The 27,861-nt window shown below is 45.7% G+C and overlaps 1 protein-coding gene, 2 non-coding genes and 1 pseudogene across 4 annotated transcripts; 1 reads left to right on the top strand and 3 right to left on the bottom strand.

The window, feature by feature from the left end:
- Window positions 1-1,221: 1,221 nt before the first annotated feature.
- On the bottom strand, window positions 1,222-15,663 carry LOC135533527 (nucleolar protein 58-like; annotated as a pseudogene).
- On the bottom strand, window positions 8,241-8,324 carry LOC135533530 (small nucleolar RNA SNORD11B). The gene has a single exon (XR_010454546.1). It is a non-coding gene; the product is annotated as a small nucleolar RNA SNORD11B (small nucleolar RNA).
- LOC135533531 (small nucleolar RNA SNORD11B) lies at window positions 9,508-9,587 on the bottom strand. Its single transcript, XR_010454547.1, has one exon. It is a non-coding gene; the product is annotated as a small nucleolar RNA SNORD11B (small nucleolar RNA).
- A 5,551-nt stretch (window positions 15,664-21,214) lies between the features above and the next one.
- Window positions 21,215-26,642, top strand: LOC135533526 (FMR1-interacting protein NUFIP1-like). Of its 2 annotated transcripts, none has more exons than XM_064960809.1 (5): window positions 21,215-21,663; window positions 22,099-22,163; window positions 22,903-23,004; window positions 25,866-25,928; window positions 26,620-26,642. In XM_064960809.1, exons 1-5 carry the CDS (start codon window positions 21,453-21,455, stop codon window positions 26,629-26,631), a joined length of 453 nt encoding a protein of 150 aa, XP_064816881.1. In that variant the 5' UTR covers window positions 21,215-21,452; the 3' UTR covers window positions 26,632-26,642. The 2 variants fall into 2 exon arrangements, with proteins under 2 accessions (XP_064816881.1, XP_064816880.1); XM_064960808.1 differs by having other exon boundaries at window positions 21,217-21,663; window positions 22,900-23,004.
- The last annotated feature ends 1,219 nt before the right edge of the window (window positions 26,643-27,861 follow it).

The following is a 27,861-nucleotide window of genomic DNA, read 5'->3' as shown; positions in this document are numbered from 1 at the left end:
ACTGAAGTATAAAATGTAATAAAAGTAACACTAACGAGTCTACCGGTACTGAGTCAGTGTGGTGTCTATATACAGGGGGTACCGGAACTGAGTCAGTGTGGTGTCTATATACAGGGGGTACCGGTACAGAGTCAGTGTGGAGTCTATATACAGGGGGTACAGGTACTGAGTCAGCGTGGTGTCTATATACAGGGGGTACAGGTCCTGAGTCAGTGTGGAGTCTATATACAGGGGGTACCGGTACAGAGTCAGTGTGGAGTCTATATACAGGGGGTACAGGTACTGAGTCAGCGTGGTGTCTATATACAGGGGGTACAGGTACTGAGTCAGTGTGGAGTCTATATACAGGGGGTACAGGAACTGAGTCAGTGTGGAGTCTATATACAGGGGGTACCGGTACCGAGTCAGTGTGGAGTCTATATACAGGGGGTACAGGTACTGAGTCAGTGTGGTGTCTATATACAGGGGGTACCGGTACAGAGTCAGTGTGGAGTCTATATACAGGGGGTACCGGTACCGAGTCAGTGTGGAGTCTATATACAGGGGCTACAGGTACTGAGTCAGTGTGGTGTCTATATACAGGGGCTACAGGTACCGAGTCAGTGTGGAGTCTATATACAGGGGGTACCGGAACTGAGTCAGTGTGGAGTCTATATACAGGGGGTACAGGTACTGAGTCAGTGTGGTGTCTATATACAGGGGGTACCGGTACCGAGTCAGCTATATACAGGGGGTACCGGTACCGAGTCAGTGTGGAGTCTATATACAGGGGGTACCGGTACCGAGTCAGTGTGGAGTCTATATACAGGGGCTACAGGTACTGAGTCAGTGTGGAGTCTATATACAGGGGCTACAGGTACTGAGTCAGTGTGGTGTCTATATACAGGGGTACCGGTACCGAGTCAGCTATATACAGGGGGTACTGAGTCAGTGTGGAGTCTATATACAGGGGGTACCGGTACTGAGTCAGTGTGCGGGGGGGTACAGGTCAGTTGCGGTAATTTGCACATGTAGGAAGGGTTGAAGTGACTAAATGCGATGTTAGTTTTGTATTTTGAATAAATGTACACAAATGTCTAAACTTGTTTAGCTTTGTCATTCGTGTGTAAATTGAAGGGGAAAAACAATTGAATCATGTTAGAATAAGGCTGTAATGTAACAAAAGGTGGACAAAGTCAAGGGGTCTGAATCCACCATAGCTGGAATGAAAGGAAATACCGCTGACTGAGAAAATGGATTTAATCACTTCTGGACCAAGACAGCAGAAAAACCCATCTGTTAAACAAGGTCGTGGTTAAACCAGTGGAGGAAGTGTTTTAACATGGACATTGATACTGATATTGTAGACAGTCTATTGGGTCTTTAGTTGATTAGTAATAAGAGGTTACAGTAAACTAAAGGTTCATCTTAAACTCAAATCCACAGGAGGATTTATACACCATCATCAAGTCTCATAACAGATCAGCTGCTGGTCATCCTGAAATAACCGCCGTCTCCAGTTCTCTAGTCTATAAACGGTCAGGCTGATACGAGTCAGTCTGGTCCTGGTAGATACGACGACAACTAAAAGTCCTAATATAATACAGTTTCTCCCCAACCAGTTTAATCTCCCTCTTCCTCCTTGACCTTTTTCTTCTTTTTCTTCTTCTTTGACGACTGTAAATCACAAGAAATAACAAATTAGTATGTTGGTTCAGGCAGAACAGCTTAGATGAGCTGGAATATATATATTCTGGAGGCATGTCCCCATCAGCTACGTACTTCCTCTGTGGGAGAGACTGTCGCCTCCTCTTCCTCTTCCTTTACGTCCATCGCCTCCTCTTCGGCTTTCTTAGACTTCTTTTTCTTCTTCTTGGGAGTTTCTTCTGCTGCCGTTGACGCCTCTGGTTCTGGAATAAAACAGAAAGCACCGTGAGACAATAGCACTTAACAGACGGCTGAGAACCGGCCTCATGATATGGATTGTTATGATATAACAGGATGGGTGGTTCATTACGGGTTGTGTTATATAACAGGATGGGTGGTACATTACGGGTTGTGTTATATAACGGGATGGGTGGTACATTACGGGTTGTGTTATATAACAGGATGGGTGGTACATTACGGGTTGTGTTATGGGTTGTGTTATATAACAGGATGGGTGGTACATTACGGGTTGTGTTATATAACAGGATGGATGGTGTATTATGGGTTGTGTTATATAACAGGATGGGTGGTACATTACGGGTTGTGTGATATAACAGGATGGGTGGTACATTACGGGTTGTGTTATATAACGGGATGGGTGGTACATTACGGGTTGTGTGGTACATTACGGGTTGTGTTATATAACGGGATGGGTGGTACATTACGGGTTGTGTTATATAACGGGATGGGTGGTGTATTACGGGTTGTGTTATATAACGGGATGGGTGGTACATTACGGGTTGTGTTATATAACGGGATGGGTGGTACATTACGGGTTGTGTTATATAACGGGATGGGTGGTACATTACGGGTTGTGTTATATAACGGGATGGATGGTGTATTACGGGTTGTGTTATATAACGGGATGGATGGTGTATTACGGGATGTGTTATATAACGGGATGGGTGGTACATTACGGGTTGTGTTATATAACAGGATGGATGGTGTATTACGGGTTCTGTTATATAACAGGATGGGTGGTACATTACGGGTTGTGTTATATAACAGGATGGGTGGTACATTACGGGTTGTGTTATATAACAGGATGGGTGGTACATTACGGGTTGTGTTATATAACAGGATGGGTGGTACATTACGGGTTGTGTTATATAACAGGATGGGTGGTACATTACGGGTTGTGTTATATAACAGGATGTGTGTACATTACGGGTTGTGTTATATAACAGGATGTGTGGTACATTACGGGTTGTGTTATATAACAGGATGTGTGTACATTACGGGTTGTGTTATATAACAGGATGTGTGGTACATTACGGGTTGTGTTATATAACAGGATGTGTGGTACATTACGGGTTGTGTTATATAACAGGATGTGTGGTACATTACGGGTTGTGTTATATAACAGGATGTGTGGTACATTACGGGTTGTGTTATATAACAGGATGTGTGGTACATTACGGGTTGTGTTATATAACAGGATGTGTGGTACATTACGGGTTGTGTTATATAACAGGATGTGTGGTACATTACGGGTTGTGTTATATAACAGGATGTGTGGTACATTACGGGTTGTGTTATATAACAGGATGTGTGGTACATTACGGGTTGTGTTATATAACAGGATGTGTGGTACATTACGGGTTGTGTTATATAACAGGATGTGTGGTACATTACGGGTTGTGTTATATAACAGGATGTGTGGTACATTACGGGTTGTGTTATATAACAGGATGTGTGGTACATTACGGGTTGTGTTATATAACAGGATGGGTGGTACATTACGGGATGTGTTATATAACAGGATGGGTGGTACATTACGGGTTGTGTTATATAACAGGATGGGTGGTACATTACGGGTTGTGTTATATAACAGGATGGGTGGTACATTACGGGTTGTGTTATATAACAGGATGTGTGGTACATTACGGGTTGTGTTATATAACAGGATGTGGTACATTACGGGTTGTGTTATATAACAGGATGTGTGGTACATTACGGGTTGTGTTATATAACAGGATGTGTGGTACATTACGGGTTGTGTTATATAACAGGATGGGTGGTACATTACGGGTTGTGTTATATAACAGGATGGATGTGGTACATTACGGGTTGTGTTATATAACAGGATGTGTGGTACATTACGGGTTGTGTTATATAACAGGATGTGTGGTACATTACGGGTTGTGTTATATAACAGGATGTGTGGTACATTACGGGTTGTGTTATATAACAGGATGTGTGGTACATTACGGGTTGTGTTATATAACAGGATGTGTGGTACATTACGGGTTGTGTTATATAACAGGATGTGTGGTACATTACGGGTTGTGTTATATAACAGGATGGGTGGTACATTACGGGATGTGTTATATAACAGGATGGGTGGTACATTACGGGATGTGTTATATAACAGGATGGGTGGTACATTACGGGTTGTGTTATATAACAGGATGGGTGGTACATTACGGGTTGTGTTATGGGTTGTGTTATATAACAGGATGGATGGTGTATTATGGGTTGTGTTATATAACAGGATTATGGCTCAGAGTTACTCAACTGACCTTCCACAGGTTCTTTCTTGGATTTCTTGGTTTTGACTGTCACCGGTGTGGCCACCTCTTCCTCCTCCACCTCCTCAAACTTCCTCTTCTTGGAAACAGAGGGGAGGGTGGAGTCTCCGGAGGGGTCATACACCTTCACGTCACTATGGAGACATGACAGAACGTTAGTTAACAGCACAGTTGGTAAATAGCCGACGGTCTATTGATTGGTTTAAAGGCTGTTGGTCGACCAAGATGTTCTAGTCAAGCAGTAGCAAGTAAACGTATGGCACACGAGACGCCACCTTTCTGATTCGCGACCATCTCAGTGAATTGTTTGCGTTTGATTGTTAGTGTATATCAATTCCCCATTACATATATCACCAGTACTACATTTACCCTTCATTCCTATCATTTACAATCTACAAAGCTTGTTTGGTTGGTAATTTCAGTTAATGCATTCAATATATTGGTCTTTCAGCATTCTCATTGTTGGAGTGGACACATTGTTTGCAGAGTGCACAACCTATGCTACACTTGTGAGAGAAACTGTTTCTAGCATTCCATTTCCCAGTTAATTTTGTCCTTATTTTGTTTGGAAGCGCTCCTGTCAATGTTGAGTAAGAACGCAAACGCATAGAAGTAGAGCTATATGCTGCCTAGCCTGAGCGCGAATGTAGGCTTATAAATGTGCCCATCTGATAGTATTTCTGATGGGCTTAACACACCACTACTAATGACCTGTGGAGCTTCTCAAAGTAATGCTTTGTCACCTCAAAACATACCGTTTTACCATCCATTGAGAATTACAAAAGTTCCTCAATGTATTTGAAAAATATTCCCAGCTCTCTCCTTTTTGATGACCACTCATGTCATGCTCGGATCCAATGGAAACGTCATAAAAATAGGGCTACCTGATTACTTCCCATCTCTTGATCAAATAGCCTTCAGCTGTCTGTCCCGAGCTCACTGGCGGGGGAAACAGGGCCCAGAATATTTTATTAAATATTTATTTTATACCTGCAAGCCACAATGTTTTATTAGTTTGCTTTAGGCCATTTTTACACATTTGCAATGGAAGTTACTTTTTAGGTTTGTATCACTTTCACTTAAATATCATTTTGATTAACCACATGAATGATTGAAAATACATTTTATTTAACCAAAAAGGTGCAGCCATTCTAACCACGACAGAGAGGACAAACTCTCCAACAGAAAGAAAAGTTTCAACAGAGACACCGACGAAACACTGAGCGTAAATATATATATTGACTGAAATTGTTCCCGAATGAGTGAGCGTTCATATGCGAAGGATTAGCATTTCAATTGTTATAATTATCACTGTCTAACGAGCCGCCATTACAGCACATCTTCCTTTCTTTGTAAATATACTGCTCAAAAAAATAACGGGAACACCATAATAACATCCTAGATCTGAATGAATGAAGTATTCTTATTAAATACTTTTTTCTTTACATAGTTGAATGTGCTGACAAATCACACAAATTATCAATGGAAATCAAATTTATCAAACCATGAAGGTCTGGATTTGGAGTCACACTCAAAATGAAAGTGGAAAACCACTTAACCCACTAGGGCACATACCCCGAATCATTTCTTTGTAAATATATCTATTTTGTTTGTGTGACGCATTTCTGTGAATTACTTAGTAAATAAATTATTTTAAGACAATTGATGTATGGATGACTCAGTGAAGACTGGGTTCGTGCAGATAACCGTTTGGAATGAGACTAATGTGAGGTAAATTATTCATTAATCAGAAGACTGTGATCAGATATTATATTTCTGAAAGTTATATTAGGAAAATAGTAACTTTATAATCTGAATATTTTCCTAGGTTCCCTGACTTTCTAGTTAATTACAGTTCCATGATTAATCAGTTTAATCACGTAATAAGAGAGTTATTTGATTATTAAGTCTGTTTTAATTATGACAAAGACACGACCAAGACTTGTTGTCGGCGACAGGCGGTTCGTTACCAGAGAGACGCGACAGGCGGTTCGTTACCAGAGAGACGCGACAGGCGGTTCGTTACCAGAGAGACGCGACAGGCGGTTCGTTACCAGAGAGACGCGACAGGCGGTTCGTTACCAGAGACGCGACAGGCGGTTCGTTACCAGAGAGACGCGACAGGCGGTTCGTTACCAGAGAGACGCGACAGGCGGTTCATTACCAGAGAGACGCGACAGGCGGTTCATTACCAGAGAGACGCGACAGGCGGTTCGTTACCAGAGAGACGCGACAGGCGGTTCGTTACCAGAGAGACGCGACAGGCGGTTCGTTACCAGAGAGACGCGACAGGCGGTTCGTTACCAGAGAGACGCGACAGGCGGTTCGTTACCAGAGAGACGCGACAGGCGGTTCGTTACCAGAGAGACGCGACAGGCGGTTCGTTACCAGAGAGACGCGACAGGCGGTTCGTTACCAGAGAGACGCGACAGGCGGTTCGTTACCAGAGAGACGTGACAGGCGGTTCGTTACCAGAGAGACACGACAGAAGGAAGGTTACCAGAGAGACACGACAGAAGGTTAGTTACCCAATACAGTAGTCTCCAGGTGTAACTCACCTCTTGTGTTGGTATTTGTCAGACTTCGCCATGGCTTTGCCTGTTCCACTGATTCTTCTGATCTGAAGGGATAAACCAGAGTCAGCACAATATTAGGGGACCGGTAGAGTAGGAGATGAGTAGGGGACTAGCAGAGTAGGGGACCACAGTAGGGGACTAGCAGAGTTAGGGGCGGCAGTGTCGCCTAGTGGTTAGAGCGTTGGACTCGTAACCGAAAGCTTGCAAGTTCGAATCCCCCAGCTGACAAGGTACAAATCTGTCGTTCTGCCCCTGAACAGGCAGTTAACCCACTGTTCCGAGGCCGTCATTGAAAATAAGAATTTGTTCTTAACTGACTTGCCTAGTAAAATAAAGGTAAAAAAAAAAAAAAAAAAGGGACTAGCAGAGTAGGGGACCACAGTAGGGGACTAGTAGAGTAGGAGATGAGTAGGGGACTAGCAGGATTTCATTGTTTAACTTCACTCAGGTAGGGGGCAACATTCGGGAATTTTGGATGCAAAGCGTGCCCAAACTAAACTGCCTGCTACTCAGTCCCAGAAGCTAGGATATGCATAGATTTGGATAGAAAACAAAGCTGTCCAAATAATGTCTGAGTATAGCAGAACTGATTTAGCAGGCAAAAACCTGAGAAAAATCCATCCAGGAAGTAGATTTTTGTTTGTTTGTTCTTGTTCTCTATACAATGCCATTACAGTATCCGTTGACTTATGACTCAGTTGCTATGCAGTTCCTATGCCTTCCACGAGATGTGAGCAGTATTTAGAAATGGTTTCAGGCTTGTATTCTGAAAAATGCGGGAGTAAGAGCAGTCTGAATGACTGGACCCTACAGTGTCGGAGCTTTTTCATGCTCAATCCCGAGAGCGTGCCTTTCTTGTTTACCTTTTATATTGACAACGTTATTGTCCGGTTGAAATATTATCGATTATTTAGGCTAAAAACAACCTGAGGGTTGAATATAAAACATCGTTTGACATGTTTCTATGAACTTGACGGATACAATTTGGAAATTTTGTCTGCCTGTTGTAACTGTTTGAGCCTGTGGATTACTGAAGAAAACAAAACGGAGGTTTTTGGATATAGAGACTAACGAACAAAAGAAACATTTATTGAATAAATGAAAGTCTTAGTGAAACCATATGAAGATCGAAGGTAAGGGATTCATTTGCTCTATTTCTGACTTGTGTAACTCTGCTTGACTGGTTACTGTTTTGTAATGATTTGTCTGCTGGGCGATGTTCCCAAATAATCAAATCGGCATGCTTTCGCCGTAAATACTTTTTGAAATCTGACACCGTGGTTGGATTCACAAGAAGTTCATATTTAAAACTATATATAACACTTGTATGTTTTCTGATTTTTTAAAATAATGAGTATTTCTGTTTTTGAATTTGGCGCTCTGCAATTTCCCTGGATGTTGGCCAGGTGGGACGCTAGCGTCTAACGTACACCAGCAAGGTTATTAATGCAAGCTCAGATGAGGTAGTGACTGAAAAGCATCAAGTAGTTTCAGGACTGTTGACATTAGTCATCATCATCACTGCTTGGCATCTCATGTGGGCTGGTTGTTTTGGGCCTCTAGCAGTAAGGGGCAGAGAGAGCTACTTACTCCCTTCTCCTCTAGGTGGCGTAGTCTGGCCTCCAGCTTGGCACGGTTCTCAACTCCCATCTCAGCGTTTGTGTCCTCTCCCAGGGCATCGTAGCGGATCGCCAGAGATGCTTTGGCTGCCAGCATCCTGGAGATCTGAGGAGAGAAAGAAGCTTGACTAGAACATGACAGCAGTACTGTAGTGTGGAGAGACATTCTGATTAGAACCAGATCACACCTGGAACATGACAGCAGTACAGTAGTGTGGAGAGACATTCTGATTAGAACCAGATCACACCTGGAACATGACAGCAGTACTGTAGTGTGGAGAGACATTCTGATCAGAACTAGATCACACCTGGAACATGACAGCAGTACTGTAGTGTGGAGAGACATTCTGATCAGAACTAGATCATGGAACATGACAGCAGTACAGTAGTGTGGAGAGACATTCTGATTAGAACCAGATCACACCTGGAACATGACAGCAGTACTGTAGTGTGGAGAGACATTCTGATTAGAACCAGATCACACCTGGAACATGACAGCAGTACTGTAGTGTGGAGAGACATTCTGATTAGAACCAGATCACACCTGGAACATGACAGCAGTACTGTAGTGTGGAGAGACATTCTGATTAGAACCAGATCACACCTGGAACATGACAGCAGTACTGTAGTGTGGAGAGACATTCTGATCAGAACTAGATCATGGAACATGACAGCAGTACTGTAGTGTGGAGAGACATTCTGATTAGAACCAGATCACACCTGGAACATGACAGCAGTACTGTAGTGTGGAGAGACATTCTGATCAGAACTAGATCATGGAACATGACAGCAGTACAGTAGTGTGGAGAGACATTCTACTTCTAGTGATGGCTGGAACAAAAGCCTCACCTTGCCCTTGTTCTTGGCCGAGGTCTGTCCCACCAGAGAGGCGTGGTAGATGAGACCATATTTGGGCGTGTCTCTGCGCGTCTTCAGGGCTCTGAACAGGGCCTTCTCTGCTCCCAGGATCTGGACTGTGGAGGCCGGGTGCTTGGCCAGGTTCAACAGGGACCCTGTCAGAGAGAACCAGAGCATTTAGGAGCAGTTGGGGCGGTTCCAGCTGACTACTACAAGTGTCCAGGTAAAAGGTTTTAATTCAAGCTCAGATGAGGTAGTGACTGAAAAGCATCAGGTTTCAGGATTGTGACATATAGTCATCATAATCACTGCTTGTTTGTGTTGTGAATGATTCCTGCTGTGTGATTGGAACAGATCATGACTCACCAGCGTGTGAGATGAGCCGTGGTCCAGTTCCCCCACCATGACAGTCAGGTTGGGAGATGAGCCATCATCCTGTTCTTCAGATAGTCGTACAGTTGGGTGCGGTACTCTGTAATCTCTATCACCTGGTCACACAGGTGCATGATGTGGAGGCGATGTCCTCCTCTGACACCTCCGTTCCCATGGAGATCTCTGCAGCCAGTTTGACCTCTGCCTCCACCTCCTCGGGAGATGCTCAGACAGGTCGGTGGTTGCCACGCTGACTACTACAAGTGCCATCTTCCGGACACTCTTGCAGTAGGCCAGGTTGTCAGTGATGATCTTCCCCACCTTTCAGGGAAGTGCCATATAGTCCACTCCCTAATCACTGCATGATGTAGTTGTTGAGCTCCTTGTCCAGGTCATCCAGCAGAGCTGCACAGACCACAATACCAGTTACCCCCGCTACAGACCACAATACCAGTTACCCCCGCTACAGACCACAATACCAGTTACACCCGCTACAGACCACAATACCAGTTACACCCGCTACAGACCACAATACCAGTTACACCCGCTACAGACCACAATACCAGTTACCCCCGCTACAGACCACAATACCAGTTACACCCAGGTGCAGACCACAATACCAGTTACCCCCTCAGACCACAATACCAGTTACACCATGGAGACCACAAGACCAGCTTGACCCCTGCCAGACCACAATACCCGGGGAGACCACAATACCCGCTGGTTGACCACAATACCCGCTACAGACCACAATACCCGCTACAGACCACAATACCAGGTTGTCAGACCACAATACCCGCTTCAGACCACAATACCCGGAAGACCACAATACCCGCTACAGACCACAATACCCGCTACAGACCACAATACCCAGGTACAGACCACAATACCCGCTACAGACCACAATACCAGTTACACCCGCTACAGACCACAATACCAGTTACACCCGCTACAGACCACAATACCAGTTACACCCAGCTACAGACCACAATACCAGTTACCCCAGCTACAGACCACAATACCAGTTACACCCGCTACAGACCACAATACCAGTTACACCCGCTACAGACCACAATACCAGTTACACCCGCTACAGACCACAATACCAGTTACACCCGCTACAGACCACAATACTAGTTACCTGTTACTGAGCTACAGACCATAATACTAGTTACACCCGCTACAGACCATAATACCAGCTACAGACCACAATACCAGTTACACCCGCTACAGACCACAATACCAGTTACACCCGCTACAGACCACAATACCAGCTACCCCCGCTACAGACCACAATACCAGTTACCCCAGCTAGACCATAATACTAGTTACACCCGCTACAGACCATAATACCCGCTACAGACCACAATACCAGTTACACCCGCTACAGACCACAATACCAGCTACCCCCGCTACAGACCATAATACCAGTTACACCCGCTACAGACCATAATACCAGCTACAGACCACAATACCAGTTACACCCGCTACAGACCACAATACCAGTTACACCCGCTACAGACCACAATACCAGCTACCCCCGCTACAGACCACAATACCAGTTACCCCAGCTAGACCATAATACTAGTTACACCCGCTACAGACCATAATACCCGCTACAGACCACAATACCAGTTACACCCGCTACAGACCACAATACCAGCTACCCCCGCTACAGACCACAATACCCGCTACAGACCACAATACCCGCTACAGACCACAATACCCGCTACAGACCACAATACCCGCTACAGACCACAATACCCGCTACAGACCACAATACCCGCTACAGACCACAATACCCGCTACAGACCACAATACCAGTTACCCACAATACCCGCTACAGACCACAATACCCGCTACAGACCACAATACCCGCTACAGACCACAATACCCGCTACAGACCACAATACCCGCTACAGACCACAATACCCGCTACAGACCACAATACCCGCTACAGACCACAATACCCGCTACAGACCACAATACCAGTTACACCCGCTACAGACCACAATACCAGTTACACCCGCTACAGACCACAATACCAGTTACACCCGCTACAGACCACAATACCAGTTACACCCGCTACAGACCACAATACCAGTTACACCCGCTACAGACCACAATACCAGTTACACCCGCTACAGACCACAATACCAGTTACACCCGCTACAGACCACAATACCAGTTACACCCGCTACAGACCACAATACCAGTTACCCCTGTTACTAAGCTACAGACCATAATACTAGTTACACCTTTACTGAGCTACAGACCATATTACTAGTTACACCAGCTACAGACCATAATACTAGTTACCCCTGTTACTAAGCTACAGACCATAATACTAGTTACTCCTGTTACTGAGCTACAGACCATAATACCAGTCACAGCTGTCTACAGACCATAATACCAGTCACACCTGTCTACAGATAATCAAGTGTTTTATGTGTTTAATTTGTCTGTATAAAAGTATCCTTTTCTCCTGTTGTCCCTTTACATGGACAGACTAAGACAGGGATGAGCAACATGCTTCCACTAGCCCACCTCCTGTAGGCCCGCGGACCCACATCCCTGTACTGGGGAGAGAACTCACTTCATTGGCCTGTCAGCATTTTGTTGTTATTGATAAGTTAACCGCCAGACTAACTTACCAATCTCAGTAGTCCAATTACCGACCAGGGCCCATTGATCAGACATCTTAAAAACTGCACTAATGTGCCTACAGTTATAGCAGAATGTGGAGAATTGTAGAAAATGGCCGCTAAAAGTTCAATTCTCTTCACTGTCACGTGAGGGGGCCGCTAAAATGTTTTGCTTGCAAGGTGGGGGGGGGGGGGGGTAATGATGTGAGATGTTTGCGGCCCCTCCTGAGGTTTTTGTGGCCCCCACCCCCCATCAAAGATGCCCACCCCTGGTCTAAGAGGAGGTACTTACAGATAGCTTGAACGATCATGGTATCCACTTTGTCAGGGCTGAACTTCAGCTTGTAGCGGGACAAACTGAGGAAACAGAAACAAGTCAGGATCTGCCATAGCAGCCTTTCAGGTCTTCTATGAATACGACAGAGGGAGGTGCTGCCTCAGGGGTAGTGACGAATGCTGAGGAAATCCACACAAGGTTTCAGACAGCATGATATAATCATCGGCAACACACACACTACATATTGATGTAAGTATATTATAAAGTGTTTGTATGTCTTTTGTTATAAGACTAGTTGGCGTCATGTAATGGGATCCTAATAAATCCAAAACGCCAAGCGTTTTCTGTGTTCCACCATACCTGTGAGCCAGTCCCAGAGACATGGCGCTGATCTCCCGGGGGGGCAGCCCAGTGATCAGGGACTCCATCTGTGTCCTGATGCCTCTCATCAGCTCTGCCACCGCAGGGCTGTGGACACAGCTCAGGTTCAACTTGTCCTTGATGACGCCCCCCAGCTTAGCGTCGCTGATGGCCAGCTGTTCATGAGCTTCTTTAGCCACCACTTTCTTCAGGACCTTCTTCAGACTCTTCCCCATCTTCCCTTCCGTCATGGCCGTGGCCGCTGGACACAGGAGAGATATGGTTACAACATGAGGACAGGAGAGACGTGTACACACTACGCGCTACAGCACTCGGGAGCCTAGTTCTGTGAGCTTGTGTTGTCTACCACGTTGAGGCTGAGCCGTTGTTGCTCCGAGACGTTTCCACTTCAGCGCTTAGTTAACCGGGACAACTCTAGTAAGGCAGAAATTTGGCAAAACGACTTGCACCTATGACGGTGCCACATTGGAAGTTACTGAGCTCTTCAGTAAGGCCATTCTATTGCCAATATAAAAATCATATTTTTCACTTCTATTAAACCAGGTAGGCTAGTTGAGAACAAGTTCTAATTTGCAACTGTGACCTGGCCAAGATAAAGCATAGCAATTTGACACATACAGAGTTACACATGGAATAAACAAAACATCAATAGAAAAAGTATACATACAGTGAGTGCAATGAGGTAAGATAGAGGTACGGCAATAAATGGACCATGGTGGCAAAGCAATTACTATACAGTGATTAAACACTGGAATGGTGGTTGTGCAGAAGATTGATGTGCAATTAGAGATACTGGGGTGCAAAGGAGCAAGATAAATAAATACAGTATGGGGATGAGGTAGGTAGATGGGCTGTTTACAGACGGGCTATGTTCAGGTGCAGTGATCTGTGCGCTGCTCTGACGGCAATGTTTGTCTATTGAGATTGCATGGCTGTGTGCTCGATTTTATAAACCGGTCAGCAACGGATGTGGCTAAAATAGCCGAATCCACTAATTTGACAGGGTGTCCACATACACTACATATACAAACGACTGTCACAGAACATTAGTAATATGTATTTATTCATAGACTCAACAGCGTTAGGGGGTGAGTTCAACAACTGGCTGCTGTCAGTGTTTGTTATGATGGTTAAGGTTAGCTGTGTTCTCAGTGGTAGTGAGGAATACTGCTGAACACCTAAAGGCTTCTGCATGCTTCCCATCCCAAACAGTTGGGAATAGTTAGTACATATCTTCTTGTTTGGTCTTCGGTCAGGTGTTTTCCCCAGATGTTTGTGCACACTTCAACGATACTCGTTTTCCATGCACATTTTTTATTTCATAAATACTGCACCAAACAACTTACGTAGATTTAAAATTGTAAAAAATAAAATTAAGGAAAAAAACATGACGTTTCTTGAGCCATCTTCAATTATTTCTGACGAGTTTGAGGAAGTGTATATACTGGCTATGGCTTCTCAAGTTGGACAAACTACTATTGCCGCTTTTCTAATTTTTCATGCAACAGTCTTAATTAAGGGAGTTAAGGGATTATGCGAACACGCTGTTGGTTCACCTTGCTGAAGCATGCAGAAGCCTTGACTCTGACAGCCCTTGTGCACTAACTGGTAAACTATAGTGAGCAACAACAGGAGGGATGAAGTATTCTGTCTACCTGCCAAGGCCTCTGTTGTGTCCTGGAATTTCTCAAAGTGCTTCAACTTCACTCTGGAAGGAGAAATGGTGGCGACATTTTATTTGACAACTCCAGAAAAATGTTCCTTATGCTGATAATGTGTAATACTACTGTTCATTGACAACGTATTCCCCTCGAATATAAACACTCCTCTCTCCAGACATGGGGCCAAAACTCACACTTTGTTGGCCTTCTCTGGAGTTTCGAACTCCTTCCATAAACTGTCCACCTCTTGGAGCTTTGACTCATCGAGGACCTGAAACAAAAAAAGGCTTCTATCAAGTACACGGGCATACCATACACTACTTGCATTAACTCAACTTGGTTTACATGTGTTGTCATTAAAACCCGTCAGTAATGTGTGACAAGACAGACAGCACGCGGTCCCTCCAAAGTACCACGCACCAGTTATGCTAACTTGGAAGAGAAGCCTATTTGAAATGTTGGGTAAACATTGGCAACAAATAAATTATTTAGCTTCGAAAATAGAACGGGTTCAAATAGTTGCATTATTACAAAAGCCAAGTCCAAGGTAGCAAAGTCTCTGTATATCCAGCAGATCTAGGTAACTGGCACATGCAACGTGGTTGCTTAACTGCAGCGTGTTGAATGAGAAGGCCTCGTTGCGGTAAAGGTTTGCATGCGAGAAGTACCACGACGACCTAAATATAGAAGCCATGTGTACTATAAACAATATTAAATCAGGTCTTGACATTGAAATACTTTGTCTGTAATACAATATCTAGCTACTCCAGGAAAACAACGTATTTAGCTAGCTACACCGCGAACCCGGTTCAATGATTGAAAATGGTCATGCACCCATCTAAAATTATTAGAATTTAGAATATAACTTTAGTAAAATACTCACTTTAAATATTGCATAACCAGCAGCGGTTTCAAATAAAACAAGCATCTCTGACGCTTTTTCACCAAATTTAAACCCGAAACAAACTTATCTCCTAGAAAGCCTTCGCTAGTCGCAGTTCCAACCGGAATGTGTTCCACGCGGTGATCTGTGTGCCTCACCCGGAAACACGTCCTCTCTCTAACATCGCGAGAAGTGGCAGAGTGAACTATTTGGAGACAAACAAATCCGACGAAAACATTTTGGTTGCGAACCGCATACACGTATTTTGCAGTTGTTATCGCGCTTATGTTCCAAGCGCCAACAGTGCATGTTCCTTCCATACAGTAAAGCCTTGCAGTACAAAACGATACACGCAAATCCCCCCAAAATAATCCAGGAATTAATCCAAAATAAAAAATGTATATATAAAAGTTTACTGTCACACACCAGTTAGTTGTTTTACAGGGTCAGATATGGTAGTACGGAGCCCCTTGAGCAAATTAAGGTTAAATGCCTTGCTCAAGGGACGTTCGCTGCCTGCACCCGCAAGCCCGACTAGCATCACCACCCTGGATGGTTCCGACCTAGAATATGTGGACATCTATAAGTACCTAGGTGTCTGGCTAGACTGCAAACTCTCCTTCCAGACTCATATCAAACATCTCCAATCCAAAATCAAATCTAGAGTCTGCTTTCTATTTCGCAACAAAGCCTCCTTCACTCACCCCGCAAAACTTACCCGAGTAAAACTGACTATCTTACCGATCCTCGACTTCGGCGATGTCATCTACAAAATAGCTTCCAATACTCTAAATCAAATCAAATGTATTTATATAGCCCTTCGTACATCAGCTGATATCTCAAAGTGCTGTACAGAACCCAGCCTAAAACCCCAAACAGCAAGCAATGCAGGTGTGGAAGCACGGTGGCTAGCACGGCCGCCCAACAACCTGCCCGCTTGACCCTATCCCCTCCTCTCTTCTCCAGACCATTTCCGGAGACCTTCTCCCTTACCTCACCTCGCTCATCAACTCATCCCTGACCGCTGGCTACGTCCCTTCCGTCTTCAAGAGAGCGAGAGTCGCACCCCTTCTGAAAAAACCTACACTCGACCCCTCCGATGTCAACAACTACAGACCAGTATCCCTTCTTTCTTTTCTCTCCAAAACTCTTGAACGTGCCGTCCTTGGCCAGCTCTCCCGCTATCTCTCTCAGAATGACCTTCTTGATCCAAATCAGTCAGGTTTCAAGACTAGTCATTCAACTGAGACTGCTCTTCTCTGTATCACGGAGGCGCTCCGCACTGCTAAAGATAACTCTCTCTCCTCTGCTCTCATCCTTCTAGACCTATCGGCTGCCTTCGATACTGTGAACCATCAGATCCTCCTCTCCACCCTCTCCGAGTTGGGCATCTCCGGCGCGGCCCGCGCTTGGATTGCGTCCTACCTGACAGGTCGCTCCTACCAGGTGGCGTGGCGAGAATCTGTCTCCTCGCCACGCGCTCTCACCACTGGTGTCCCGCAGGGCTCTGTTCTAGGCCCTCTCCTATTCTCGCTATACACCAAGTCACTTGGCTCTGTCATAACCTCACATGGTCTCTCCTATCATTGCTATGCAGACGACACACAATTAATCTTCTCCTTTCCCCCTTCTGATGACCAGGTGGCGAATCGCATCTCTGCATGTCTGGCAGACATATCAGTGTGGATGACGGATCACCACCTCAAGCTGAACCTCGGCAAGACGGAGCTGCTCTTCCTCCCGGGGAAGGACTGCCCGTTCCATGATCTCGCCATCACGGTTGACAACTCCATTGTGTCCTCCTCCCAGAGCGCTAAGAACCTTGGCGTGATCCTGGACAACACCCTGTCGTTCTCAACTAACATCATGGCGGTGGCCCGTTCCTGTAGGTTCATGCTCTACAACATCCGCAGAGTACGACCCTGCCTCACACAGGAAGCGGTGCAGGTCCTAATCCAGGCACTTGTCATCTCCCGTCTGGATTACTGCAACTCGCTGTTGGCTGGGCTCCCTGCCTGTGCCATTAAACCCCTACAACTCATCCAGAACGCCGCAGCCCGTCTGGTGTTCAACCTTCCCAAGTTCTCTCACGTCACCCCGCTCCTCCGCTCTCTCCACTGGCTTCCAGTTGAAGCTCGCATCCGCTACAAGACCATGGTGCTTGCCTACGGAGCTGTGAGGGGAACGGCACCGCAGTACCTCCAGGCTCTGATCAGGCCCTACACCCAAACAAGGGCACTGCGTTCATCCACCTCTGGCCTGCTCGCCTCCCTACCACTGAGGAAGTACAGTTCCCGCTCAGCCCAGTCAAAACTGTTCGCTGCTCTGGCCCCCCAATGGTGGAACAAACTCCCTCACGACGCCAGGACAGCGGAGTCAATCACCACCTTCCGGAGACACCTGAAACCCCACCTCTTCAAGGAATACCTAGGATAGGATAAAGTAATCCTTCTCACCCCCCCCCCCCTTAAATGATTTAGATGCACTATTGTAAAGTGGCTGTTCCACTGGATGTCAGAAGGTGAATTCACCAATTTGTAAGTCACTCTGGATAAGAGCGTCTGCTAAATGACTTAAATGTAAATGTAATGTAAATGAAAAACTCCCTAGAAAGGCCAAAACCTAGGAAGAAACCTAGAGAGGAACCAGGCTATGTGGGGTGGCCAGTCCTCTTCTGGCTGTGCCGGGTGGAGATTATAACAGAACATGTCCAAGATGTTCAAATGTTCATAAATGACCAGCATGGTCGAATAATAATAAGGCAGAACAGTTGAAACTGGAGCAGCACCACGGCCAGGTGGACTGGGGACAGCAAGGAGTCATCATGTCAAGTAGTCCTGGGGCATGGTCCTAGGGCTCAGGTCCTCAGAGAGAGAGAAAGAAAGAGAATTAGAGAGAGCATATGTGGGGTGGCCAGTCCTCTTCTGGCTGTGCCGGGTGGAGATTATAACAGAACATGGCCAAGATGTTCAAATGTTCATAAATGACCAGCATGGTCGAATAATTGTAAGGCAGAACAGTTGAAACTGGAGCAGCAGCACGGCCAGGTGGACTGGGGACAGCAAGGAGTCATCATGTCAGGTAGTCCTGGGGCATGGTCCTAGGGCTCAGGTCCTCCGAGAGAGAGAAAGAGAGAGAGAAGGAGAGAATTAGAGAACGCACACTTAGATTCACACAGGACACCGAATTGGACAGGAGAAGTACTCCAGATATAACAAACTGACCCTAGCCCCCCGACACATAAACTACTGCAGCATAAATACTGGAGGCTGAGACAGGATGGGTCAGGAGACACTGTGGCCCCATCCGAGGACACCCCCGGACAGGGCCAAACAGGAAGGATATAACCCCACCCACTTTGCCAAAGCACAGCCCCCACACCACTAGAGGGATATCTTCAACCACCAACTTACCATCCTGAGACAAGGCTGAGTATAGCCCACAAAGATCTCCGCCATGGCACAACCCAAAGGGGGGCGCCAACCCAGACAGGATGACCACTTCAGTAAATCAACCCACTCAGGTGACGCACCCCTTCCAGGGACGGCATGAGAGAGCCCCAGTAAGCCAATGACTCAGCCCCTGTAATAGGGTTAGAGGCAGAGAATCCCAGTGGAAAGAGGGGAACCGGCCAGGCAGAGACAGCAAGGGCGGTTCGTTGCTCCAGAGCCTTTCCGTTCACCTTCCCACTCCTGGGCCAGACTACACTCAATCATATGACCCACTGAAGAGGTGAGTCTTCAGTAAAGACTTAAAGGTTGAGACCGAGTTTACGTCTCTGACATGGGTAGGCAGACCGTTCCATAAAAATGGAGCTCTATAGGAGAAAGCCCTGCCTCCAGCTGTTTGCTTAGAAATTCTAGGGACAATTAGGAGGCCTGCGTCTTGTGACCGTAGCGTACGTGTAGGTATGTACGGCAGGACCAAATCAGAGAGATAGGTAGGAGCAAGCCCATGTAATGCTTTGTAGGTTAGCAGTAAAACCTTGAAATCAGCCCTTGCTTTGACAGGAAGCCAGTGTGGGGAGGGTATCACTGGAGTAATATAATACCAGAGGCTCTACTCAGCAAACTGGATGCAGTTTATCACAGTGCCATCCGTTTTGTTTGGCCGCCTTTCCTTCCAGTTCTCTGCTGCCTGCGACTGGAACGAATTGCAAAAATCTCTGAAGTTGGAGACTTTTATCTCCCTCACCAACTTTAAACATCTGCTATCTGAGCAGCTAACCGATCGCTGCAGCTGTACATAGTTGTTAGTGGAATTTCTAAATTCCTGTATGTTTTATAGCCAAAACCAAATTCGCACTCATTTCTAATTCATTAATGATTTGTAAGTTCATTAATTATACATGAAGTAGATTGAGACCAGTCTTAAAAGCCAAGGTAACAGCGTTTAATTCGAGTGAGTACTAACCACATACACATATTTCCACAGGTTATAAACTGAAAATGACGTCAGCGTTTTCTAAACGTTCTATCTATTTCACAAGTAGAGGGGCCCTCTAGCTCTCGAGCCTTCGCGTTATCAGCACGAAGTCAAGGCCAGTCAGTATAAATCAACATTCTAGACAGCCTGGAGATGGGCCGTTCCTACCACCTGGAGATGGGCCGTTCCTACCACCTGGAGATGGGCCGTTCCTACCGCCTGGAGATTGTACAAATGTATGAACTAAGGAACAGACCTTCATTGTTACTAAACTCCTGACTACATTATATACAATTGGGAATGGGAGCAAGAGAGAAAATTCACATGTACAGTACATTATAGCATTTGGGCTAGTCAGTTCTGATTGGAATGTATACATAATTAGTCATTTCAACCATAATTTCCTCTAACAATAGTCTATCGGTAAATAGCCCACCCAATTTACCTACCTCATCCCCATACTGTTTTTATTTTATTTACTTTTCTGCTCTTTTGCGCACCAGTATCTCTACCTGCACATGTTCATCTGATCATTTATCCCCTCCATTGGTAATCTGCTAAATTGTAATTATTCACTCCTATGGCCTATTTATTGCCTACCTCCTCATGCCTTTTGCACACAATGTAAAAATATAATTTTTTTTCTACTATGTTATTGACTTGTTTATTGTTTACTCCATGTGTAACTCTGTGTTGTTGTCTGTTCACACTGCTATGCTTTATCTGGGCCAGTGTAACAGTATAACTTTAGACAGTTCCCTTGCCCATACCCGGACCAGGGACCCTCTGCACTCATCAACAACTGACACCCACGAAGCATCGTTAACCATCGCTCCACAAAAGCTGTGACACGACTACTTCAAGGTCTCAGGGCAAGTGACGTCACCGATTGAAACGCTATTTAGCGCGCACCGCTAACTAAGCTAGCCGTTTCACATCCGTTACACCAGGTCGCAGTTGCAAATGAGAACTTGTTCTCAACTAGCCTACCTGGTTAAATAAAGACGAAATCAAATTTAAAAAAATAAAAAGTGGGTAAAACGGTAAATCTTATTAAAGAGACCAGTGTACAATCACTATGTACATAGGGCAGATATAATTCTACATGAGTTAGTTTTCATAAACTACATGAGTTATGGTACATTTTCATTATGCCTAAATCGTTGTTACTTCAAATAATGATATTATTGAATTGCTTTTGGTTTTTGCAAACGAGCGGATATGACGTTCTGTCTGGTGAACACGCTTTGCAGATGTAAACTTGTGGCGTTCATGTGCCAGTCGGAACTAGGAAACTCAGAAATGTCCGCCTTGCTGACTGGTTGAAAGCGGCACGTGTACATAAGTACAACCAATACTTGCATACTCAGAAATGTCAGTGTTTCCTCGTTACGACTATCACGTGAACGCGGCAACGGGAGCAGAAACACACATGTGTTGTAGCGGTTCTTAATATACCTCCGCGGTCGTTGCTGGACAAACATTTATACAAACTAATTTAATCCACATAACATTGAAGAAGAGGCGCCACCTACATCATGAATGATTTTGGAAGCTACCCTCCGCCGAACTTTGTCTCTCCTCCTCCGGGTTCGATGGTGAGTCCGCCAACGTTCCTTCCACCTCCGAGCAACTTCCAGCCCGGTATGTGGAACTGGTACGAGCCACCGTCCGAGCCGTGGAGATATAACGGCCAGGGAGAACACTGGAACTGCGGCCCCGGACCAGGTCGACCCAGAGGCTCCTATGGTGAGTATTATACTAACTAGGAGAGTTATGGTTCTAGCAGCGGCCTGGTAAAGAGGCTTCTTTGCACGGTCCCTAGGTTGACACGTGCCTGGCTGAGAGCCCCTGGTGGACTGCTATGACCTATACCAATCAGGTCTGTTGAAGTAAACCCTCATGACGCCATTTAGTGGGGTAGGTCAGTAGGGCTGACCAAGCTTGGCCCCGTGTAATGTACATCTATCATTTGGGCAGAGGGGATGCTGGTTCACGTCTGGGTTGAACCAGTATCTGGGCAGAGGAGATGCTGGTTCACATCTGGGTTGAACCAGTATCTGGGCAGAGGAGATCCTGCATCATTTTTAATCGAACAGAAGTGTCAGATTGGTGATGACTGAACTGCATCCAGCAGTTGGTCGGCAAGTCAAAATAATTGTTGTTTTGACCTTTGACCCACAGGCCAGAACTTCCATCGTGGAGGCGGAAGGCAGGACTATGGTCGTCCCAACAACCATGGGAAAAAGGTAGTAAATCCACCATCAAACCAAAAGCCAGGTCTCTGATATTTTTTATTTTATTGCACCATTATTTAACCAGATAGGCCAGTTGAGAACAAGTTCATTTGCAACTACAACCTGGCCAAGATAACGCAAAGCAGTGTGACACAGACAACAACGCAGAGTTACACATAGAATAAACAAGCCATTAACACAGGTAACTGCAAAAATAGTGATAACACTTGAGTAAATGAGGGATACAAAGTACACCGAGTGTATAAAACATGAAGAACTCCTCTCTAATATTAAGTTGCAACCCCCCCCCCCCCTCAGAACAGCCTCAGTTGGTCAAAAGCGTTCCACAGTTATGACCCCTGTTGACTCCAATGCTACCCATAGATGTCAAGTTGGGTGGTGGACAGTTCTTTAAATACACAGGAAACGGTTGAGTGTGAAAAACCCGGCAGCGTTGCCGTTCTTGACACCAACCTGTGCGCCTGGCACTGAAGATTTTGTCTGGTCCGTTCACCCTCTGAAAAGCACACATACACAATCCATGTCTCAAGGCATAAAAATCCTCCTTTAACCCATCTCCTCCCCTTCATGGATGTTGGTATACAGACACACTGTGGCCCCTCATGATGATTTGTTTTTTTGTGTCCCCCATCAGTTGGCCATCCCCGTCTTAGACCGTGTTAACACTCCAATAGGGTGACTGACTGATTTGACTGTAATGGGTTCAAATGTTTTGTTTTCTTTCCAGCAGAAAAATAAAAAAGAACCAGAGTTTTCACATTTCTGTGACCCGTGTGACCGAGGCTTCAAAAACCAAGACAAGTATGACCAACATGTCTCTGAACATGTCAAGGTAACTGATTCTCATGATCAAATGATTCTGATTTGACATGAGGTGATGAACCGAATGTAATGACATCATACTAGGTCATCAGGGTTCCAAGCTTCAAATCAAATTGTATTAGTCACATGAGCCTAATACAACAGTACTTTACAATACCTTACATTGAAATGCTTACTTACGAGCCCCTAACCAACAATGCAGTTAAAAAAATAATATATACAAATAAGAAATATAAGTAACAAGTAATTAAAGAGCAGCAGTAAAATAACAATAGTGAGACTATATACAGGGGAGTACCAGTACAGTCAATGTGCGGGGGCACCGGTTAGTTGAGGTAATATGTACGTGTAGGTAAAGTTATTAAAGTGATTATGCATAGATGATAACAGAGTAGCAGTTGTATAAAGGAGAGGGGGGGGCAATGCAAATAGTCTGGGTAGCCATTTGATTAGGTGTTTGGGAGTCTTATGGCTTGGGGGTAGAAGCAGTTTAGAAACCTCTTGGACCTAGACTTGGTGCTCTGGTACCGCTGGCCGTGCGGTATCAGAGAGAACAGGCTATGACTAGGGTGGCTGGAGTCTTTGACAATTTGTAGGGCCTTCCTCTGACACCGCCTGGTATAGAGGTCCTGGATTGCAGGGAGCTTGGCCTCGGTGATGTACTGAGCCGTACTCACTACCCTCTGTAGTGCGTTGGGGTCGGAAGTCAAGCATTTGCCATACCAGGCAGTGATTCAGCCAGTCAGGATGCTCTCGATGGTGCAGCTGAAGAACCTTTTGAGGATCTGAGGACCAATGCAAAAATCCTTTGTCTCCTGATGGGGAATATGTTTTGTCGTGCCCTCTTCATGACTGTCTTGGTGTGCTTGGACCATGTTATTTTGTTGGTGATGTGGACACCAAGGAACTTAAAGTTCTCAACCTGTTCCACTGCAGTCCCATCGATGAGAATGGGGGTGTGCTCGGCCCTCTTTTTCCTGTAGTCCACAATAATCTCCGTTGTCTTGATCATGTTGAGGGAGACGTTGTTGTCCTGGCACCACACGGCCAGGTCTCTGACCTCCCTATAGGCTGTCTCGTCATTGTCGGTGATCCTGCTTCATCTGACCACTTTTTATTTTATTGATCTAGTTTCTGGTGCTTACTGTTTTAATTTTAATAAGAATCAGGAGAATAGAATTATGGTCAGATTTGTCAAATGGAGGGCGAGGGAGAGCTGTATGTGTCTCTGTGTGTGGAGTACAGGTGGTCCGGAGTTTTTAATGTGTATTTATTTATTCCAGATGCCCCGTTCCCTGTCGGTGCAGCGTATACCCAGCCACGCCTCTGTTCTATCCTGCCGGTGCAGCGTATACCCAGCCACGCCTCTGTTCTATCCTGCCGGTGCAGCGTATACCCAGCCACGCCTCTGTTCTATCCTGCCGGTGCAGCGTATACCCAGCCACGCCTCTGTTCTATCCTGTCGGTGCAGCGTATAACCAGCCACGCCTCTGTTCTATCCTGTCGGTGCAGCGTATAACCAGCCACGCCTCTGTTCTATCCTGCCGGTGCAGCGTATACCCAGCCATGCCTCTGTTCTATCCTGCCGGTGCAGCGTATAACCAGCCACGCCTCTGTTCTATCCTGCCGGTGCAGCGTATAACCAGCCACGCCTCTGTTCTATCCTGCCGGTGCAGCGTATAACCAGCCACGCCTCTGTTCTATCCTGCCGGTGCAGCGTATACCCAGCCACGCCTCTGTTCTATCCTGCCGGTGCAGCGTATAACCAGCCAGCTGTATGTTGATAGTGTCATCGTTCAGCCAAGTCTCTGTGAAACATAAGATATAACAGTTTTGAATGTCCTTTTGGTAGTTTAATTTTTTGCGCAACTCGCTGATTTTTATTGTCCAAAGATTGCAAGTTTGCTGGCAGAATGGAAGGAAGTGGGGGTTTATTCGATCGCCTATGAATTTTCAGAAGGCTGTCCGCCCCCTTTTCTCCGCCGCCTCTTCACGCAAATCACAGGGATCTGGGCCTGTTCCAGAGAAAGCAGTTCCCTTGTTGATCTACCTTCAGTAAAACAGGCAAAGCATTGTGTTGGTCTACCTTCAGTAAAACAGGCAAAGCATTGTGTTGGTCTACCTTCAGTAAAACAGGCAAAGCATTGTGTTGGTCTACCTTCAGTAATACAGGCAAAGCATTGTGTTGGTCTACCTTCAGTAATACAGGCAAAGCATTGTGTTGGTCTACCTTCAGTAATACAGGCAAAGCATTGTGTTGGTCTACCTTCAGTAAAACAGGCAAAGCATTGTGTTGGTCTACCTTCAGTAATACAGGCAAAGCATTGTGTTGGTCTACCTTCAGTAATACAGGCAAAGCATTGTGTTGGTCTACCTTCAGTAATACAGGCAAAGCATTGTGTTGGTCTACCTTCAGTAATACAGGCAAAGCATTGTGTTGGTCTACCTTCAGTAAAACAGGCAAAGCATTGTGTTGGTCTACCTTCAGTAAAACAGGCAAAGCATTGTGTTGGTCTACCTTCAGTAATACAGGCAAAGCATTGTGTTGGTCTACCTTCAGTAATACAGGCAAAGCATTGTGTTGGTCTACCTTCAGTAAAACAGGCAAAGCATTGTGTTGGTCTACCTTCAGTAAAACAGGCAAAGCATTGTGTTGGTCTACCTTCAGTAATACAGGCAAAGCATTGTGTTGGTCTACCTTCAGTAAAACAGGCAAAGCATTGTGTTGGTCTACCTTCAGTAAAACAGGCAAAGCGTTGTGTTGGTCTACCTTCAGTAATACAGGCAAAGCGTTGTGTTGGTCTACCTTCAGTAAAACAGGCAAAGCGTTGTGTTGGTCCACCTTCAGTAAAAGAGACTTCTGTTTTATAGTGCTCGGTTGAAGACTGCAGCTTCACTGCTCATGAGAAGCTGGTCAACATTCACTGGAAAAATGTAAGTAGACCGCCAGCCTCAGCTATTACCCATCAACCCCTCATCTATATAGAACCAAGCATTAACCTCTTCCTGTATATTTATTTTATTTAATTAGGCAAGCCTGTTAAGAACAAATTCTTATTTCCCATGACGGCCTAGCAATAGGCCTCCTCCTAGAACCGTGTGTTTAACCTCCTCCCTGTACCGTCTCCTATAGAACCGTGTGTTTAACCTCCTCCCTGTACCGTCTCCTATAGAACCGTGTGTTTAACCTCCTCCCTGTACTGTCTCCTATAGAACCGTGTGTTTAACCTCCTCCCTGTACCGTCTCCTATAGAACCGTGTGCTTAACCTCCTCCCTGTACCGTCTCCTATAGAACCGTGTGTTTAACCTCCTCCCTGTACCGTCTCCTATAGAACCGTGTGTTTAACCTCCTCCCTGTACCGTCTCCTATAGAACCGTGTGTTTAACCTCCTCCCTGTACCGTCTCCTATAGAACCGTGTGTTTAACCTCCTCCCTGTACCGTCTCCTATAGAACCGTGTGTTTAACCTCCCCTCCCTCCTACCGTGTGTTTAACTCTCCTATAGAACCGTGTGTTTAACCTCCTCCCTGTACCCTCTCCTATAGAACCGTGTGTTTAACCTCCTCCCTGTACCGTCTCCTATAGAACCGTGTGTTTAACATCCTCCTGTACCCTCTCCTATAGAACCGTGTTTAACCTCCTCCTGTCTGGAACCGTGTGTTTAACCTCCTCCTGTACCGTCTCCTATAGAACCGTGTGTTTAACCTCCTCCCTGTACCGTCTCCTATAGAACCGTGTGTTTAACCTCCTCCCTGTACCGTCTCCTATAGAACCGTGTGTTTAACCTCCTCCCTGTACCGTCTCCTATAGAACCGTGTGTTTAACCTCCTCCCTGTACCTTCTCCTATAGAACCGTGTGTTTAACCTCCTCCCTGTACCGTCTCCTATAGAACCGTGTGTTTAACCTCCTCCCCGTACCGTCTCCTATAGAACCGTGTGTTTAACCTCCTCCCCGTACCGTCTCCTATAGAACCGTGTGTTTAACCTCCCCTGTACCCTGTCCTATAGAACCGTCTCCTATAGAACCGTGTGTTTAACCTCCTCCCTGTACCCTCTCCTATAGAACCGTGTGTTTAACCTCCTCCCTGTACCCTCTCCTATAGAACCGTGTGTTTAACCTCCTCCCTGTACCCTCTCCTATAGAACCGTGTGTTTAACCTCCTCCCCCTGTACCCTCTCCTATAGAACCGTGTGTTTAACCTCCTCCCTGTACCCTCTCCTATAGAACCGTGTGTTTAACCTCCTCCCTGTACCCTCTCCTATAGAACCGTGTGTTTAACCTCCTCCCTGTACCGTCTCCTATAGAACCGTGTGTTTACATTACCCATTTAAGTCATTTAACCTCCTCCCTGCACCGTGTGTTTAACCTCCTTATCCAGTGCGACTCCTATAGAACCGTGTGTTTAACCTTCCCTGTACCTCTCCCTGTGGAACAGCCATAGAACCGTTTTTAACATAGAACCGTGTGTTTAACCTCCTCCCTGTACCGCATCTAAATCATTCCTATAGAACCGTGTGTTTAACCTCCTCCTGTATCTCCCTGGTAACCTTCCTTGACCCTCTCCTATAGAACCGGTGGGGTTCTCCCTATAGAACCGTGTGTTTAACCTCCTCCCTGTACCGTCTCCTATAGAACCGTGTGTTTAACCTCCTCCCTGTACCCTCTCCTATAGAACCGTGTGTTTAACCTCCTCCCTGTACCCTCTCCTATAGAACCGTGTGTTTAACCTCCTCCCTGTACCGTCTCCTATAGAACCGTGTGTTTAACCTCCTCCCTGTACCGTCTCCTATAGAACCGTGTGTTTAACCTCCTCCCTGTACCGTAGAACCGTCCCTATAGAACCGTGTGTTTAACCTCCTCCCTGT

The sequence above is a fragment of the Oncorhynchus masou genome, unplaced genomic scaffold (assembly GCF_036934945.1).
Source record: "Oncorhynchus masou masou isolate Uvic2021 unplaced genomic scaffold, UVic_Omas_1.1 unplaced_scaffold_2431, whole genome shotgun sequence".
NCBI classification, from domain to species: domain Eukaryota; kingdom Metazoa; phylum Chordata; class Actinopteri; order Salmoniformes; family Salmonidae; genus Oncorhynchus; species Oncorhynchus masou.
The sequence above is the reverse complement of the archived record's forward strand: the minus strand, read 5'-3'. Positions and strand labels throughout refer to the sequence as shown.